Source organism: Excalfactoria chinensis, chromosome 5, assembly GCF_039878825.1.
Source record: "Excalfactoria chinensis isolate bCotChi1 chromosome 5, bCotChi1.hap2, whole genome shotgun sequence".
NCBI lineage: Eukaryota > Metazoa > Chordata > Aves > Galliformes > Phasianidae > Excalfactoria > Excalfactoria chinensis.
Genome location: NC_092829.1, coordinates 19,631,911 through 19,650,279, shown reverse-complemented (window position 1 = coordinate 19,650,279; position 18,369 = coordinate 19,631,911). Strand labels below are relative to the sequence as shown.

At 42.6% G+C, this 18,369-nt stretch overlaps 1 protein-coding gene across 2 annotated transcripts in view; it reads right to left on the bottom strand.

Annotated features, from left to right (window-relative positions):
* Window positions 1-1,541: 1,541 nt before the first annotated feature.
* POMT2 (protein O-mannosyltransferase 2) overlaps window positions 1,542-18,369 on the bottom strand; it is a 27,481-nt gene continuing 10,653 nt past the window's right edge. Inside the window, exons 10-21 of one of the 2 annotated variants that reach the window (XM_072338361.1) lie at window positions 17,357-17,423; window positions 16,458-16,530; window positions 15,058-15,136; window positions 14,176-14,327; window positions 12,561-12,652; window positions 11,178-11,254; window positions 9,563-9,634; window positions 9,289-9,348; window positions 8,988-9,093; window positions 7,394-7,534; window positions 6,657-6,771; window positions 1,542-6,100 (exon numbers count right to left, since the gene is read on the bottom strand). In XM_072338361.1, the coding sequence (XP_072194462.1) occupies window positions 5,995-6,100; window positions 6,657-6,771; window positions 7,394-7,534; window positions 8,988-9,093; window positions 9,289-9,348; window positions 9,563-9,634; window positions 11,178-11,254; window positions 12,561-12,652; window positions 14,176-14,327; window positions 15,058-15,136; window positions 16,458-16,530; window positions 17,357-17,423 (1,140 nt within the window). In that variant the 3' untranslated portion in view covers window positions 1,542-5,994. The remainder of the gene's footprint in view (window positions 6,101-6,656; window positions 6,772-7,393; window positions 7,535-8,987; window positions 9,094-9,288; window positions 9,349-9,562; window positions 9,635-11,177; window positions 11,255-12,560; window positions 12,653-14,175; window positions 14,328-15,057; window positions 15,137-16,457; window positions 16,531-17,356; window positions 17,424-18,369) is intronic. The other variant, XM_072338362.1, reaches the window with a different exon arrangement.

The window sequence follows — 18,369 nt, the reverse complement described above, 5'->3', positions numbered from 1 at the left end:
AAGCACAAACTTCCTTCTTCCAGATGATGCACTACATGGGCCAGAACTACATTCAGAGATGGCATATTAGAAAACAGCTCCTAAGTATATATACATGCCAGTCCTTGGATGTAAACCAGGAAGACGGGGTAGGAGTCATGAAGATTTATTTCAGCGTATGGAATTTGGGAGAGTGACGTTGGAAGGCATTGTACAGCTTGGGAAACCATATGGGTAAAATGAAGAAAATGAGAAAAGAGGTACAGGAGATTAGAGGGACAGAGGAAGCAAGTTAAAGTTTGCAGTAGAAGTCTCTATATTTGGTTAGCAAAAACATTAAGCTGATCTAAGCTTGAAGATCTAAACGAAGAGAAAACACCAATTTATGGAAGAAAAAAAAAAAGCCTTGCTTGTGCTGAGGACCACGTAATGGGAAAATGGCTGTAATTTAGAACCCAACAGACTCCAAACATGGTGTAATAAAAACTACATACAGAGCATTATACAAACACCATCAACCTTCAGTGCCACCCCTGTGAGCTCACTCACCTGAGGACAGAAGCTGTTCTTTTGGATGACTGGGAAGTAAAGTTCTACCACAGGTGTCATCAGCAGTTTCTGAATGCTGCTGCGTTTCTCTTCCTCATTCATCTTCCTGCACCCCTGAACAGCCCCTTTATCAGCTTCCCTTCCTTCCAGAACGAGAGCCCACAACCAGCTTGAGCTTCCTAAAGCAGCACAAAATACCACTGGGCCTTCCAGGAGCTCTGTTTGCCTGTTTTGTCACCTTGTGCAAGTCATAGTCCAGTTTCCAACCATCCTGGCTTCAGCAGCTGCTAGACCAGCCCTAAGCAGACTGGCCAGCACTGATTTGGGCATCACTGCACTGCTGCACAAAGGAAAGCTGCATTTTTTCCCCACTTCTAGTTCCACCCCTTGCAATGCTGTACTCAGAAATACGCACTGCTCTGTCACTGCAGCCTGGCACAGGTTCTGATTTACAACATTCCAGTTCTTTTACAGATTCTTGCATTTAGTTCACAGCAAAGGCCTCATCTGTACAGGACTGTGCACCAGTCTGATGTTAGGGACGCTACACACTCAAAATAAGAATGACTCATAGAAAAACGTTGATTGCTTGGAAAAAGTGCCCAATCTGTCAAGTTAGATGTCTGAAGGCAACCTACCAGAAGCCTGATGAACATACCCATTAAACAGGACATATTACATGTACGTACAATTTAACACAATTTTAACACAGAGAAATAAATCCATGTCAACAGATAGTACTTTATCCTCAGCCAAACCAGCTCCACTTCTGCTGTGCTTATCAGTGCATTGCTTGGATTGCACCAAGACCCAACCTTCTGGAACTATAGCCCAGCAGCATCTGTATGCTCAAAGCTGATAAAGCTGATGCTGGCAACAATTTCTGCTGCGTAGATCACCGCTGTCATAAGTCAGACTCTCTGATGGTTCAATTTCAAGTCCATGTTGCTACTTCACTGTGTGTGGGAGGGACAGGGAGAAAGGAAAAACAACAAACCACAGAAGAATGCTTGAAAGAGGTATTTATTACAAAAATGAGTTCAAAATTCTACCATATTTTCCACGTTCCCCTGTACAAAATATATTCACAGCTCAAGGAACCATTCTCCTACATTCTCTCTGCACACTGTACGGCGCAGTAACCCCATCCCAGAAGAATCAGAAGACAGTCAGATCATGGATGGGTGCACACATGTGCATGTGCGCACACATGTACAGCAGCATTAGCAAGAAAGGCCCAGAATATAGGACAGAATCACTTAAGAACCCCTCCTAACGTCCTAACAGTCCACATGTTTTTGATTTCATAACTGGTACTTGACCAATGTGGGGGGGGGGGCACCTGGCTCCAAGTGCAGTCCCTTTGCTGTAAAGAACACCCCTACCTACAGTCCGCAGCTGGTGGAGATGCAGGGCCACAGCTAGGGAGGTGTTTGCGCTGCCAGCAGTACCTTCAGAGGAGGGAATGGTGTTACAATGGGGAGAACAGAGGGCCAGCTCAGAATACATCACACAAGCATGGCCAGCAGTAGCATCTAAGCACAACAACAGAGGACTTCAGAGAAATGTCTGTTTTTATGTTGACAGCCAATTTGCTCTCAAGGCCCCTGATGAAGATTCTCAGAGTATAGAAAAGGGGCAGCTGGCAGAAAAAAAAAATCCCACCCTATGAACATTTGCTTAGCTTTCCATTAATTGGAACTGGTTTTGCTCTCGCTGTGATTGCTACTCACTCACCCAGGATACTAAGAGGTATCCTGACTTACTCCTCATTCGGACGTGAATGGATGCACAGCCTAAAACGTGGAGGAAAAAAGACACATCCCGTGCTTTGAGGAAGTACTTAAAGAAACAGAAGGAGAGGGATATAAAAAGGAGGATCCTATCCATGCTCTCTGTGCACCAAGAATATTCAATCGAGATGCAAAAATGAAGCTGCAAATGAGAGTGGTGCTGGCATCACCACTCACACAACTGTGAACGACACCAATAGGCAGAACATAACACAAGTCCTCCACTTGAACCAAGACTAATATTGGCAGAGGAATCCCCATTCAAACCCTTCCCACAGTCACAGCTCTGCCTCGCAACGTGTGCAGCCAACCTCCTGCAAACAAGGCAGTCCCTTCTGCTGGAATAGGTGTGTGCAGAGGTGTCTGGAGGGAGCTGCACGTTTTAAGATGAATGGCACGTCTAGGATGAGCCAAACGAGTCAAGAAGCCTTTTATTATTTGTCCTCCAGGGACTGAAGAGGTGAAAAATAGGCTTTAGATTTAAAAAAAAAAAAAAAAAAAAAGTAACAGGGAACCTGGAGATCCACAGCTTTTTGTAGTCTGACTCTACAGACAACGTCTGATGAAACACTTCACCAGGGATAAAAGCAGCCCTGCCAAGTGAACTTCAAAGAAACAGCTGCTCCAGAGAACAGCATCTTCTGGCCCTGGAAAGCACCGTGAGCTATTTTCCATGTGGCTGAGGAAGAGGACCATGATAATCATTCTGCAGGATGAGCCTGAACTTGTTCCACAAATACGAAGGGAAGAACAGAACTGAAGCAGCCCAGGTTGTGTCCAGACGCAGGGTGCCCTGTACCCTTTGCCTTATGGCTGCACCACATCAGTCTTTTTATGTCAGCATCAGTAAGAGAACCCAGATACATTTTTACTCACAAAATTTTGGTTACTATGACCAGAGTTCCAGCTATGACCAGATCAGGCAGGTTTTTGTTTCCATCTTAGTTCTTGAGAAGCAACTATTGAATCAAATACTACTGATTCACTTTTCTTCTGCAGAAAGAATACAGCAGCATCATTTTAGTTACATGAAAACCCAACCCATGGAGCCCCAAAGTGGCAGATGCAACGTGTTCCATTTTCATGCCTGCCCTCTAGTCTTCAAACATCGACCTTTTCATGTTTTTAACTCCAGATTAAAAAAATAAGAATAATAAAAAAATGCAGCTGGAGGTTGCTCCCTCTGGTGGAATATCTGCATTTTTTCACTGCACGTCTCCACGCCAGCATGCAGCTCCTCACAAACAGGCCAGTCTCAATGCCAGCCGACTGTCTGCAAGAAACTATTTCTGAATTGGCCATCCCAAAGAAAAGAAAAGAAACCCAGCACACCCTTCATCTGTACTGAGCCACCAATGCCCACCCACTGCTATCAGCAACAGAGGACCGAAGTACTCTGACCAAGAAACACGCTGGCTCACCTTCCTCAGGCAGTTCTTACAACATGGACACCTTCAACATTACCAAAACAGCTGAGGTCACTGAGCTGATTTGTGCCTTCTATCGGATGAATGACAGATAAAGAATGTTAGAATCTATCATCCCATAACACAAATTTTTTAGGTTTGTTTGCTTCTTGTTGTTTTTTGATGTTAAATGCAAATTAAAGGCTGGAAAAAACCCTACCCTGCAGATCACAGCTTTTATCAGCACTTATGGAAATTCCTCCCCATGACAATAGCACTACCCTAGGAAAATCTCATACTCGGGACAGCGAGGCATTACACCGATAGTCTCGCCCAGAGCAAAGATGCTGAATCACACTGCTACAAAGGCAGCACTGCGCTGCCTGTCTGCCATGTTGTCAACAGTTTACACTTCACAGCTGCTGTGAAATAATGCAGAACAACTCTTCTGCAGCCTCTTCCACATCCTTCTCTCCTATGTATCATCTCTGTGAACCCCTGGCTCATGCAGGTGGGAGCACTGCTTGCAACAGGCAAGTAGAAAAGAATCATCAAACCCAATAGCTAATTAGTGTAATAACTTCCCACTATGAACTATTAGCAGGTGATAAACTCAAAACCTTCAGAATCAAAATCACAGGCCATCTGTGTGAGTTTCTATAGGAGTCGGCTTCTGCAGAAAGCTGTGGCATTCTGAGCCAGAAGCTTACAACAGCAAGCAGCTGCCTATGGCTCCTCTACTGAAAAGGAATGAAAGGCAGTCTGACTGGAGTCCCAGACACTCAACACAGAAAACTGTCTTGTGGATGCTAATGCAGCCCTTCTGTGCTGTAGGAGTTGCATTAGAATTCAAGGCTTGATAAATGAATGCACAACTGATGTTTTAGCAGACACACAAACCTGTACCCGAGCTTTAATGCAAGGCTGAAAAGCAGAGCAAGAAATCTGAAACAAGAAGCCTGAGTTCCTTGAGACGTACATAAAGGAGTTTTGCAAATATTAGTTCTTGACACAGGAACACAGCTGGAGTCTAAGTAGCAACCAAGAATTGTGACAGGAAACTCAAACTGGGGAAAGAACTGGAGATGGAATACAAAGAACATTAACAAAAACAGACCTAATACAGGAGAAAGGCACCTGATAAATTACATCCCACTTACACAGAAAGGGGGGATTCAACATCCAAGGGCTTCAGACACTTAGCCTGCCCTCATATTTTCTCCTATACAGTAATCAGATGGACATCCATTTACAGGAGGGAACATGCTCAATATAGGGATACAGTGCGCAGATGCCAACGGCCAGTTCTGCCACTGCTGTGTTCCTTAAGATGAAGCTTTTTCCTAAAAACATAGATAGTGGCACTGAGATAGCTGGGATCAAAAGACAAATGGCAGCTATCCAAAATTTTCACCCAATGATTTTAGTCCCAAAAGCACCCCCCCAAAGGTCAGCCTTCACAGCAAACCGGGGCAGAAAATAAATCACCTGCTGTTCCCACTGTAATTTCCCAAGCAGCGTCAGGCAGAACTGCAAAGAAGCTACAAAGCAAAGTGCTGGAACAGTCTGGCTCTGAGCACAGGCCTGCAAGGTGATCATTATAAATGATTAAAGGTGACCAGAAAGCAATGCAGTATAAGGGGGTAAACAATCTCCATCTCTGCCAGCAAAGGGCCTGGAAGACAGACGAGGCACAGTGGTGCAGGAGTGGTTCAAACAGACCCCTTTCAGTCAAATTGTAAAAATTCAGGGTTGGAGCAAAAAACGCAGACAGCCAAGGCTGAGCAGTAACGAGATCCCCACACACTTATTTGAAGGTTTAAGAAAAACCTGACCATAAGAAAGGTCATGAAGCATGATTCACGTTTCAATATCTGGAAACTATCTGGCTCTCAAACTGCAACAACAAGAAGGAAGACAGACACGTGAACATTCAACTACATACAATCCCCAACTTGCACTGGTATGGCTGCTGGAATGCTACTGCAGTTTGCTTGTGAAGAGTCCCAATATACTGCTCAAAAGAACTGAGATCTAACCAACCAGTTGTTCGGGAATATCATCTAAAGACTCATAACACGAGTCTTTCTAAGAGGATCAGTTTCTGCATCTCCTAATGCAGGCAGTGCAAACAAATGCCAGAGTTACTACAACCAGAATTCACCAGAGAGGACACTTTACACATCATCCAAAGCGCCAGAGCCAGCTTGCTGTGCAGCGATCCTCATCCTTCTTACTCTCTGTCTCCAGATGCTCTTTTGGTGGCTCTAGAACTCCCAGGAGTCCATCCACCGGAGCCCTGCCATGGGGCTGCTGGGGTCAGATGCCATGGGTCCTATCATCCCATAGGACAGAGGATGGAAGAGGTAGAAGCTGTGGGAAGAATTAAAACACCCATCAAGGACTGCACAGTTTTCTGTCTCAAGGACAATGTAGCATATTAGCCCATATGGGTATCCTATGGGACCTTTGTTTTTAGGATGGCTCTAAGCTCCACTGGGGACATTCTAACCTCCACTGAACACAATACATACATAATCCACACTTTTATCACTGGTGTCGTCTTCTTGTAGAAAGCAACAGTTTTGGAGAAAAGCCAGCTAAGAAGATCTACAGCAATGAGGAATCTGCCTGTACATGAGAGATCTGACACCACTTAGCATACGGAGTAGAATCAGAAACATTGAACTGTGAGTTCAAAAGGAAATGGAGCATTCACCCTAAGTAGTAAAATGAAAGAAAGATTCCCTGCAATTAAAGGATGTTTTAAAACATATTGCTGAGAGCTTAGGATTGGACTTGATGTCTTAAAAGTCAAGATCAGCAGAAAGGACTGGCAGAGACAAACACTGAGGGCAATTAATAGGCACAAAGTCTCCACTGAGACTGGCTGTTAGGCACTGACAAAGAGCTGAGCTTCAGCCCTCACCTGTACATGATGAGCAGAATCAGTGCCAGGATCCCCCCTCCATAAACTCTTCTAGCTGTAGCGGTGGGTGACAAGAACTGAGAAAAAAACTTCAGTAGTGTGTCCCAGGTGATTCCTAGGAGAATAATGAGACAGAAGTCAGGATCAGTGCAGATGCCAAAGAGGACAGGTGCTACATTCAGTCACACTGTGCTGACAAAGCCCTGCTAACACCAGAGCACCTTATCAATTTTTAAATTCATTTCCCTTGCTAACCATCAGAACTACAGAGATTGTTTTCTATCAGCAGGAAGTTCTCTTTTCCTTCCCTCCCACCTGAATAAATGGGCAAGACACCCAGGCTCCAGCTTGCTAAGTAAGGCGACACAAAAGCACAGGAAAAACTACCAAGAATGAATGACAAATGAACCTGACAGAAAAGCGGTGACAACAAACAGTGGGAAGTAACATGTATAAAAGACTATAAAAGAGCAATGATATCGCAGAGAACAGGGATGACATCTCAATTTAAATGTCCTAACCACCAGACATGGCTGCCCCCTGAGGGTGGCAACAAAGAGACAGTTTGGCAACACAAGTTGCTTTATGAAGAACATTTTCAGTAAGTCAGTGTTTTCAAGCAATTTGCACAAGCAGAACATGTAAAACTGCTTAGTCCGAAAATGTTTCATCTAACAGAATAACAGAATTTCGCCCGTGTTTCTGTCTCACCTTCTCTCAGCATCCAATATATTTACCTGTCAACATGCTGGAAAAAAGCATGGCAGGAAAGTAGTGGTGAAAGTAGAGAACTCGGCCCATCATGAAGAAGGGTAGGTAATGAAGGAGCCAGCCCAGAGCAACCTGCCCTCCGCCACAGAGCACAACTCGAGACAGCTCTGGAACACAAACATGCTTCAGCAGAGAAGAATTCAGCATACAATTCCTCTTAACAAGCCCTGTCACAGTAAGTAGTACGCTGTACATTTACAGTATTACATTTTCCTACTAAATAGTACCTTGCATGTTGTAATATATGGTTACATGCTGTATTATATTACTGTATTACAGAGGCGTTATCAAAAAAGTCTCAATGGACTAGCAGCAGATTGACCAGGCTCTATGTTAAGACCAAATTTTCAGTTTTCAGCATATAGATGGGTCATTCCAATTTCTGATGCCTTTGGTTCTCTCTGCAACAAGACTACAGGCCACCTAGGTGATCACTTGGCCAGCCTTTCCCTTAAGGAAACGCTGCCCACCTTTCAGAGCCTGAAGAAGGGACTGGGGGCCCACGTTTGTGCAGATGGCTTAGCAAATAGCGAATCACTGTGTGACTGAACAGCATCACATCACATCTGAGATTTCACTTCCAACACAGAGACCTACAACATGAAGTAACCACTGATGTAAATTGCGAAGGTTAATGTATGATGTACTCAGATCTTTGAAAAGCCCTACAAACCTGGCATCAGACGCAGTAGAAGACCCTTAACCATTTATTTTGCATAAAATATCAGGAAACATTTATCATTTCAAAACCACATGCATATTATAATGGTACACTATGCTTGCAAAGCTTGAGAGTAGACAATTTGGATCAATACATGATCTCCATTACAGCCAGCTCAGGTAGATTGTCGAGGTAACTCGATTAAAGATCAGTCCCATTCACAGTTAAATTCATTCCCTTGTGGACACCACTCCAGAACCTAACCTCAGTGATCTTCTACCCTGGTACACAGTCCTGCCAAAGCAAATATGGTGCTTAGGTCCCAGCTTGGGTTAAACCACAACAAGCAATCAATGTAACTGATAGCAATTGTGGCCAGCATCTCAGCTGTCAAACAGTTCCTATGCAACTGTCACGCTAGGCTGGGCAATCACCTGGCAGAGCACAGTTGGCACGAGTTACTAACTAATCCGAGCCTTTGTCTCCTAGAAAATAACCTAGCAAAAACCCACTGTGCTTCATGTTTTTCAGGATCTTGGGTGATTTCAGGATTTCTGATCAAGGTTTACAACTTTAGGAAATTTGGCATCTCACTGTGCAAGGTCTGCCAGGCAGAAAGCCAGATTTTACTCAGATTTTACTCAAAGCCAGATTTTACACACGACATCTTCTGTCAGCAGTCACATCATTCAGTAGTACACTTTCAAAGCACTATGTAGCTTAGAGTTCAGCACAAACAGCTCCCTTGAGTTTAATGCATTAAATTCCCAGAGGCTTTAATGCAGCATATGGGAAGATTTTTAGCATACGATTCCCAGTATGAGCTTTCGTGTATCGGCAAACCAGGATGTTATGAGAGTGATTCTCTTGTATAGGAGGCATAGGAAAACTGACCTCACCTTTGTGTTCAGAAGTCAGTTGGACACCTCTCTTCAGTGCCACTGCAGTAGAAATTGCTATCAGAAGATATAGGCCAATAGTGAACAGATTCAGCCACCATACCACCTATGTAGGAAAAGAGAAAGATTTAGGACTTAGGTCTGGAAATAGGAACAAACATGAGAAGAAATGAAAAGCTACACGTAAGTATAAGAATACTACTGGAGAGACAGTCCAAAAGAAGGATGGAAAGATTTGTTGTCACTGGAAAAAGTAAAATTTGCTAAAGACGGTGGCTTGGAACCTCCTGATCCAACTTACCGGGTTTCCCAGCAAATAAACTCGATAATCTGTCTCATTGACACCAGAAAAACGCAGACCCTAAGGAAACAGACAGAAGTAAGCAAAGTGAATTTGCATCAATCCAGTTTACACATATTTTCTATTGTCAAAGGTGAGACAAATTCTCTTCCATGCAGCTCAGGTGCTACAAAATAAAGTTAACATAAACTTCAATGTGGTTAAGAGCTCCTCTACTTCAAGAAGCACAGTAAAGTACTTTAAAACAGAAAGGGAAGTGGGTTGATTAATATACCTGGTAGTTGATGGGCCAGTGCCACGGTTTGGATGTAACTTCATTGTCCTTTGGTTTCAGGCCACTGTTTCCCTACAGATAAGTCAAGATAAAATTGAAATGAGTGGGCAGTGTGCTGCAAAGAATGCCCCAAAAACATCTCAGTTTACAAATATATGTGAATATATTCCAAGTAAAGGCTGTTTTCTGATTACATGCACAGATCATCTTCTGGAAATAGCTACGAGGACAACAAATGTTATAATATTATTGCACAGACAAAACTGTTCTTTGAGTATCCTTAAAGGGAGCATTCTCTCACTTCTCTTCATCGGGTTTTCTGTCACTGAGTACACATGTTGCATAAGCAAGACCTTTGTTCATTAACAAACTGCTTCAACAGGCTTCCTTCTACTCTGAAATAAAATCCTCAGAAAGATTATTTCCATGGAAACCCATGCAGATGCTTTCTTACCTGAGACAATGTTATCAAGGGTTGTCATGGAAATGCTTAGTGTTAATAATAATTTGATGACCTTCTTTCTTATGGGAATTTGAGAAGACCTTTGCAAACAAAAAAAGTGAACTCTCTTCCCAAAATGGTAGATTCCCATTCTTAAGGGCAACAAAGCTGGTGGCAGAGCTGGAAGGCATGTCCTGTGAGGACACCTGGGTTGTCTACTCAGGAGAAAAGAAGGCTGAGAGGTGACCTCAGTGCTCTCTGCAGCCTCCTAAGGAGAAGAAGTGGAGAAGGAGGTGCCACACTCTTTCCCCTGTGAACTGATGACACCTGGGAACAGCACAAAGCTGTACCAGGAGAGGTTCAGACTGGACATCAGGAAAAAATTCTTTACTGTGAGGGTAGTGAAATGCTAGAATAAGCTTCCTAGAGAGGTGCTTGATGCCACAACTGTCAATATAAAAAGGAATTTGAATAATGCCCTCATTAAATATCCCTTAACATTCAGTCAGCCCTGAAGTGGTCAGACGGTTGGACTTGGTAACCTCCAAAGCCCCGTTTCTACTGAGCTTCTCTATTCAGATGAAGGAGCAAGTAGCTGAAAGCAGAAGGGATGTGGCCAAAATCAAAGAACAATCACAGAGAAAGACCGCCTTGAAAATCTTAAGTCTAGTCCTTTTGCAAGTATCCTCGGGGACAAAGAGGGAAGAGAAAGGCTGAAAACACAGCATCTCAATGAGCCTGAAGAAATTAACAGGAATTTTTCATTTTCAGTTCAAACATTTATTGCCCTTTTAGCATCTATTAAGCTAATTTTCCTGAGTCTGACCACAGTAATATCCTCCTGCCTCACAACTACTTATTTAAAACTTTCCAGCAGCATAGGAAAAATATTAAACTCTCCTTCACGGAATGGAATTTCAGCAGCAAAGCAAATACAGAACTAGACTGTAGCTATATTACATCAACAGCAGAGCTAGGCATCAAGCCCGTGGAAAAACTAACCTCAAGACCACCCCTTTTACTAAGCAAGAATGCAAACAAGTGGCTGGAGTGTGCAAATTCTGCCCTAGTTTGCAGCTATCACCTACAAATTTCAGAAAAAAAGATATTTCTTTTTTTTAATGAAAAGCAAAGGAGGAAGAAAATGACCATCTAGAACTAATGATACCCTACCCGGATCATAACCATGTGGGATTCTAGCAGAATTTCCACAAAAGAAGGCTTCAAAACATCCAGGCTGATATTAGGCACTACAGGAAGAGGAAAAAAAAATAGATTAGAATTCTGTGTGTTTTGCATTTATTTGCCTCTTGCATAAGAAATTAAATTCTCTCCACTTGTGACAAATCTGCTTCTAAGACTTCTGTTCATTCCCTGTGCAATTCATTCAAATTCTAAGCACAAAGGCTTGCAGTCCAAAGTATCCTCCGGTGAATTTCACAACTGATGTATTCCTAGATTTCCTCCTTTACTTCCAGGAGCAAGAAAAATATTTAAAAGTGCCTGAAATCAATCTCTATTTCTAGCTGAAATTAGAGATACCGTTCGTAAGCTGTTTCCTACCTGTGAGTGAGCCATGAGCATAATACACAAGGTATTATAACAGAAGAGGAAAATGCCACGTCAATTGCATTCTCCTCTGATTTGCACAGCTACTCTGCAAGGATAAACAACACCAGTTTTTTGGCAATTCAGACATCAGCCCAAGTCATCTGCAATTCTTGGGAAGAAAACTGTAACAAATAATTCAGGCTAGGTGAGGCTGTGACACATATCTAACTCACAGATGAGGCTGCAAGGCTCACCTCTCATTATTGGTACACTCAGGTCTCCTCTCAGTTTTTGTTATACCTCTACAATCTATTACTTGATTGTACCACGATTTCATTACAAGAGAAAAGACTAGAAACACTAGTGGTGGTTTTTTTTGGTTGGCTGGTTGTTATTTGTTTTTTTTTTATAATAAATTATTAAAATATATAGAACATACTTGTATCTATGACAATAACTACTGACTGAACCAATCATATTAAATATAATAGCTTGTACTGCACTCCCTACAAAACTCCACACTTTTGCCATCCAGGATGATTACAAAATCCTTCAATAAGTCATTGTATTTCCCACTATACTTGAAGCATTATCTCCAGTTTACTGTACAAACAGTGAAATCATAGAATCATAAAATATCACAAGTTGGAAGGGACAACAACGATCATCAAGTCCAACTCTTTGCTACCAAAAAATGACATGATTTGCCTCAAAGTGTTGTCCAAGCACTTCCTAAACTCCTGTAAGCTTGGTGGTATGATTACTTCCCTGGGGAAGTGCCTGACCACTCACTCAATAAAGAACCTTTTTGAATCAGCCCTGAAGCAGAAAAAGGCTATGCACCTCTAAACAGTTGGCCCAAGTTCAACAAGTTAACATCTGAGCTGAGAAAGAACAGACAAATCCCAAACGCTGACTGCCAGTTCTTGACATCTGATAGTTCATCCATCTCCTTAACAGCAAGCCAAGACGTACCCTCAAAGGAAAGGAAAACACATGACTTACACTTAGGGTTTATATGATCTTCAAAGTTCCAGAGGGAATTGGGAGTCTCTTTCCCATATGGTGTGCAGGTGACTTCCACTTGTTCCCAACCCCTGAAGAACAACAGAACAGTCAAACACTACTCTAAAAAGAACACTCAGTATTTCTAGCTCAAGTCTAACTTCTTTTCCTATTTAGCTTCATGCTTCCCCATAACACCAACCACATCACTCAACTGCAGCAGTCACTCCAATGCTATGTGGAAACTGAGACAGACTTGAAAGGCAGCCTACATCAAAATTCCACTAAATATAAGTTTGGCCTCCTAAAGTATAATCTATTTCAAGTCAACCCTCACAGTCTCTTCAGAAAAAAAAGAACCATCATCATCATCAAGTCTGTGCAAGCCTACAGAAACTCTGTTACAGAAACAAAGAATCACCTTTATAAGAAGGAATACCAGTAAACCAATGGGTCACTTCACTTGCTCTGTCACTATTTCTAGCAGGTCACACAAAACGCTTTAGGAGAAAGTGCATCAGAGCCTGCAGTAATGCAACAGATTGCTTATTTTCCGCCAGTCACCTCTTAACAGGCTTACTTCCACTCATTAATTAATTAATTCCATTAATTAATCACTGGTCTCGGAAGGACGGCGATTGTTCCCCTTTGAAGTCTTAAAAAATAGATATCTATTTGTAATTACCAGGTTTCCTTCCTCCTCTCAGCTCTTAATGTCATCAGTATTTTGCAGCACTGAATTCCATTCACAGGGTGAGCCTGTGTTAGTGGAAAAAGACATACCTCCTTTCTTCAATGTTGTTGTCAGTGGTAGTGATTTTTTTCATTATTATTATTTTAAACCATTTATGTTATTTACCCACAAACCCAGTCTCACCAGAAAATAGAAATGCTATTTGCATTCCTGACCCGGCAGTCACCAGCAGAAGTATCTGCCTGCACTCACTATGTATGATTCAGCATCCACCAGATTTATTAGAAATCCTCTTTACTGTAAAAGAGCTAAGGGAAACCTAAGCTAGCAGTAACAGGCAGCTCTGGAAACAGAAGAACCATGACTACACAGCCTGCCGCGTCAGGATCCCTATTAGCATCCCACACAGTACAGCTTTGCAGATACAGTAGCCTGGTTGGCATAAATCTCTGCATATCCCTCATTTTACGACGAATATACATAACCTCAGAACTCCTTGGTAACATCAGCTTGCTACTGCTGCCCTCACATCAGATGTTGCCCACAAAAATGGCAAAGAAGTTGATGACAACAAAAATAAGTTCAGAGGGATACGGCATGGAAGAGCATCAACTGCCCCAGTTCTTTACTTACTGTGAACTTTAAGGCTAGAATGGGCCTTGAAGAATATCCATTCCCAGACTTCCTGCACAACAAAATCTACGTCCATGCCACTCTTAGATCTCTTGGTGTGGAATGTAGATTGTTATGGGATTTTTCAGAGCTGCTGCCCACCTGTACCTTCACTGTAACAAATTGCATAACTCTAACCCAGATTTTCTCCTCTGGTTATATTTTTAGTACTTGCTGATTACTTTTTTTATTCTCATGGCAGTTCAGAGTCTCGTGGAGTCGGGCAGAGAGAGCATACAAGTTACTTACCACTTTGGCAGAGTCTTTCCAGAAGAGCCCAGAATACACCCTGTGGCCACATGTGTGAGCCGGATTTTACTCCGTAGGACTTTGATAAGCTTTCCAGCCCTTCTGCCCACCACCTCGATCCGCCAAAAGTCATTGGAATCTCCTGTTCCATTCTATCACGCAAACCCACCACAAAGTGAAAAACAAAGAAACAAAAACCAATCAGAAGACGTACAAACTGAAGCACTGCTAATAGAAAATTCTGAAACTCTAATGGTGGCGAAGCAAATGAACCCACACTACTCTTGCTTAGACTTCACCAAAGAGATTCCCCGTAAGGAAGAGATGATTCTTCATATGAGCAACTACCCACAAATACATTTTTATCTTGCCAAACGTAATATTTTTTGCTTCAAATTCACACTTGACTGTGCTTCAGAGTTACATTTTAAAAGGGGCTAACTTGGCTGCTTCACAGAAGGGGTTTAGGCAACACCGCCTTGCCTTTGGAAATTCATCCCTCAAAGCAGATTTTGTTTTCATGATGCAAAATTCTGTCAACATCTTGTCAACAAAAGCCAGTTGTCTACATGACAAGGCCAAATATATAAAATAATACTTGTCAGAGCAACTTCAAGGTTAGTCAGTTTGGCATTCATGGAACTGAAAGCTGCCAAAGCAAGACTGACAGTAAAAGCCTAAGTTATTTCCTTGTCTGTGTTCACATTAAATAGACCTTAAATGAGATACACTATTTTATACTAGATCATCTTTTACTCCAACTTGGTAGATCCACATCAATCACCATGATTAACAAACTAAAAGCAGACATAAACCCTTGGCACAGTATGAATTCTGCCCCCCAAAAAAGGAATCTTTTGTTGAATCTTGCTATTCACTTACTATGCCATAGCCAGTGACCTGAAAGTGCTTCCTTGTCAGGGGAGCCCCGTGCTGGTGACTGTGAAGATTTCTAGAAGTTCTGGAATGAAATCAGAAGTCAAGCCTTGTTTTGTTTTTATGCCTCAGACAATCTGTGATAAGAACTTTGCTTTGAGCCATTCAGAGAGAGCTGTCAGCACTTGGAGCTGCTTCCCCCAGCGTGACTCCAAGCTTATGACATACTGGGCAGTGCTGGCAAAGAAGGACAGCATGAGTAAATCCAACCTTCAGGCTATAAGCACCATCTACAAGTGGAAATGACATTGATTATTGCTCACGATAGCTTGTAAATCACACACATTAGCTGAAACCGCACAGATTTTCCTTTTTTTAATCCCCTTCTTACAAACAGCAAAGGTGGGGCTGAAAGTCTTGCTCTTGCAAGAAACAAAATAATATCCTGACTTCTCTGACTATTAGTTTGTTTTTGAGTTGACGACTGTATCATTCAGTCAGATGCACTGAGGTAGGGGACCAGCGGCCCCCATTAGCACAGTGCTGTCAACACGCCCTCCAGTGGTGGCTGCTAGCTGAGGTAATCAGAGAAGCCTGGCCATATCCCTGTCCTTAGTAAATCCACCCACACCAGGAGCCTTCATCTCCCACAGCAAAGCTGCTCCTAGCCCTGCCTGCCTGCACACAAAGCTCCTACACAAAGAGCTGAGAGCCACCTACTGGATCTTTCCCCCAGTGCTGTAGCTGTACCTCCCATTCCAGGAGCCTATCCCCCTCCAGCATCTGAGTTAAGCGAGCCCAGCATTACCAAATCCACATTCTACCACCTTTATTATTATTATTATTATTTAAGTCTTAAAATCATTCTGGAAGTTCTAAGCAATGATTTGTGAACATGTAATACTGAACACAGTATGACGTGATTTCCAGGCTCACAAATACAGTTTCTACTAAGAAATAAAAACTGTGACAGCACAGCATTGTGGCACAGCAATGTCAGATTACATAAGATGAAATAGCAAGTCACCAGGGCACTCCGTGTCTCTTGGGTTTCCATCACAGAGAGGAAAGGATCAAGTCATCATTTTTGCTCACAGTTTCAGGGGATGTACACTGCCTGTACATACAGAAACAGTTACCTTCATACTGCACCTCACATAGCTGAGCAGATCTCTGTGCTGCTTACTGATGAAGCTGTGTGGTTCTGCCAAAGGTTTCCCATTTTACAGACAGCCATCAAAACACAAGCCACAGAAGAAAAACACACAAACTCCATTTGCAAATGCAGACATAAATACACCTCCATCACATGATCCGCTTGTGCTGGCCTACCCATTTCAGCAGGTCAAACCCCCCACCAGTTCTATCTAATCAGTCAGACTCCAAATCCCAGCCATCAGCCTTACTCTTTGTGTTCCAGGCGAATGATGTCTCCATGCCTCACAAACTCCACCGGGCTGGAGGAATCCAACAGATCTGCTGGAGGAAAAAAAATAATCATGCCTGTGTGCTGACCTACAGTTACCTCAGAAAGTTCTCAGGGAACATTCAGGCCTCAAGCAGAGAACACAAGGCAAACTCATTTGTGTAGACTGAAAGTCTGGTGTAAATCACTGCTCTAGTTTAAAGACAAGCTCTGAAGCTACTCCACACAACTGTGCATGAATGTGGCCCAAAGCAGCATATACTGCCCTTCAGTAAAAGGGATGCTCGGCCAGGCTAACTGAACACCATAACTAGATATCTGCATTTTAGTTTCATGCACTATAAAATGACACTTGCAAGACTGTTCATGTCATCATATCTTGGTTATTTGAATTTTTTTTGTTGCTTAGACTGATCCTTGTCAATTTTTATGTATACATGCAGCAAAAATAGAAAGGAAACTACCCTAGTCCAATCATGCGTCAGCTACACTACCTGAGGAATAACACCTCCAATAGACCCAAGCAAACATGCATGCAAGCCATCCAGATATCACATATCAGAGCATACTGGAAACCCACAGCCACAACAATGGATTCCACAAAATATGGACTGAGCTCACATCAATTTCCTCTCTGCTGTTTGCAACCCTACCTAGTGACCTTCAGCTGAGAAAAGCTGATTTACTTTAACTGTACAACACAGAGACCAAAAACAAACAATAACACGGCAGACACAAACACAGAGTCAGATTGCCCTTGGTCTCCCTTCCACCACATCTCGTATCTATGAAATACACTTTGCCCTGGAGGGAACTTAAAATATTTATGTTAAAAAATGAAGCAGCAGTTATAAAAGACTTCTTATCAGTACTTGTTACCTGTATCTGAATCATGCTTCTTTATAATCCACAGGTTATTCAAATCCTTATGTAAGTAGGCTGTGACCTGAAAGCAGAAAAACTATCTTACTAAACAAAAAAAAAAAGCTGGTGATAGCAAAGATACATTCATCAGCGAATTGAAGGCCCAAATGAATGCATTACCAACACAGAAAAACTTGGCATGACTTTTATGATATTCCACCACAGAGGGCCAATCGCTGGCACTGCTTAACCCAGATCACGCCCTTTCATCAGGGTACAGCACATCTGCTCTGGAGAACTATACTTAACAGCAGTTCACTTGCCCTATGAATAACAGCCTCCAACCAAACAGCTTGTCCTCCACCTACACTAACTCAGAGGTTCCTTCTAAAACAACAGGATATCTGAACCCAAACTTTTTGAATTATCATTGACCAGAATAAGTAGATAGAAACAGCATTGGCTTTATAAACCGCCATCATTGGTAGAGATTAATAACAACAGACTGATTAAGATAACTGTTATACTAATGCCAAAATCTTCAAATTAAGGTTTCAGGGATCAACTCATAAAGCAGTATGTGCTAACCAGCTAATCTTTACCAACTTGCTCGGCTTCACACAGAGTAACTGCTCTTACTACTACCAAAAGCAGGGGAGGGTGCTGCTACAGAAGGCCACATTTCCAGGCAGGAGGAACTGTGCCCTCTCTCCCAGCTGCAGAAGCAGCAAGTCCTGCTCTTCAGGACCCCAGCCCAGTCCCACACCTGTGCCTTTCACTTAGACACAAGCAGACCACCCAGTGAGTGAGTGAGTGAGGCAGAACATCCAGAAGCTTCTGAGGGTGGGAAAATGGGTGAGTAGGAACCTCATACACCTTGAGGTCATATCATCAGGAGAGGAGACAGAGAGATCACCATCTCCATCTCTTGCTCCCTAAGTTGTAAATACCTTTCCTTCTGCATACCCCTCCAGGGTAGGGATCACAGTGGCAAGAAAGGAGATATCCATCCTCTCCCACTTACCCCA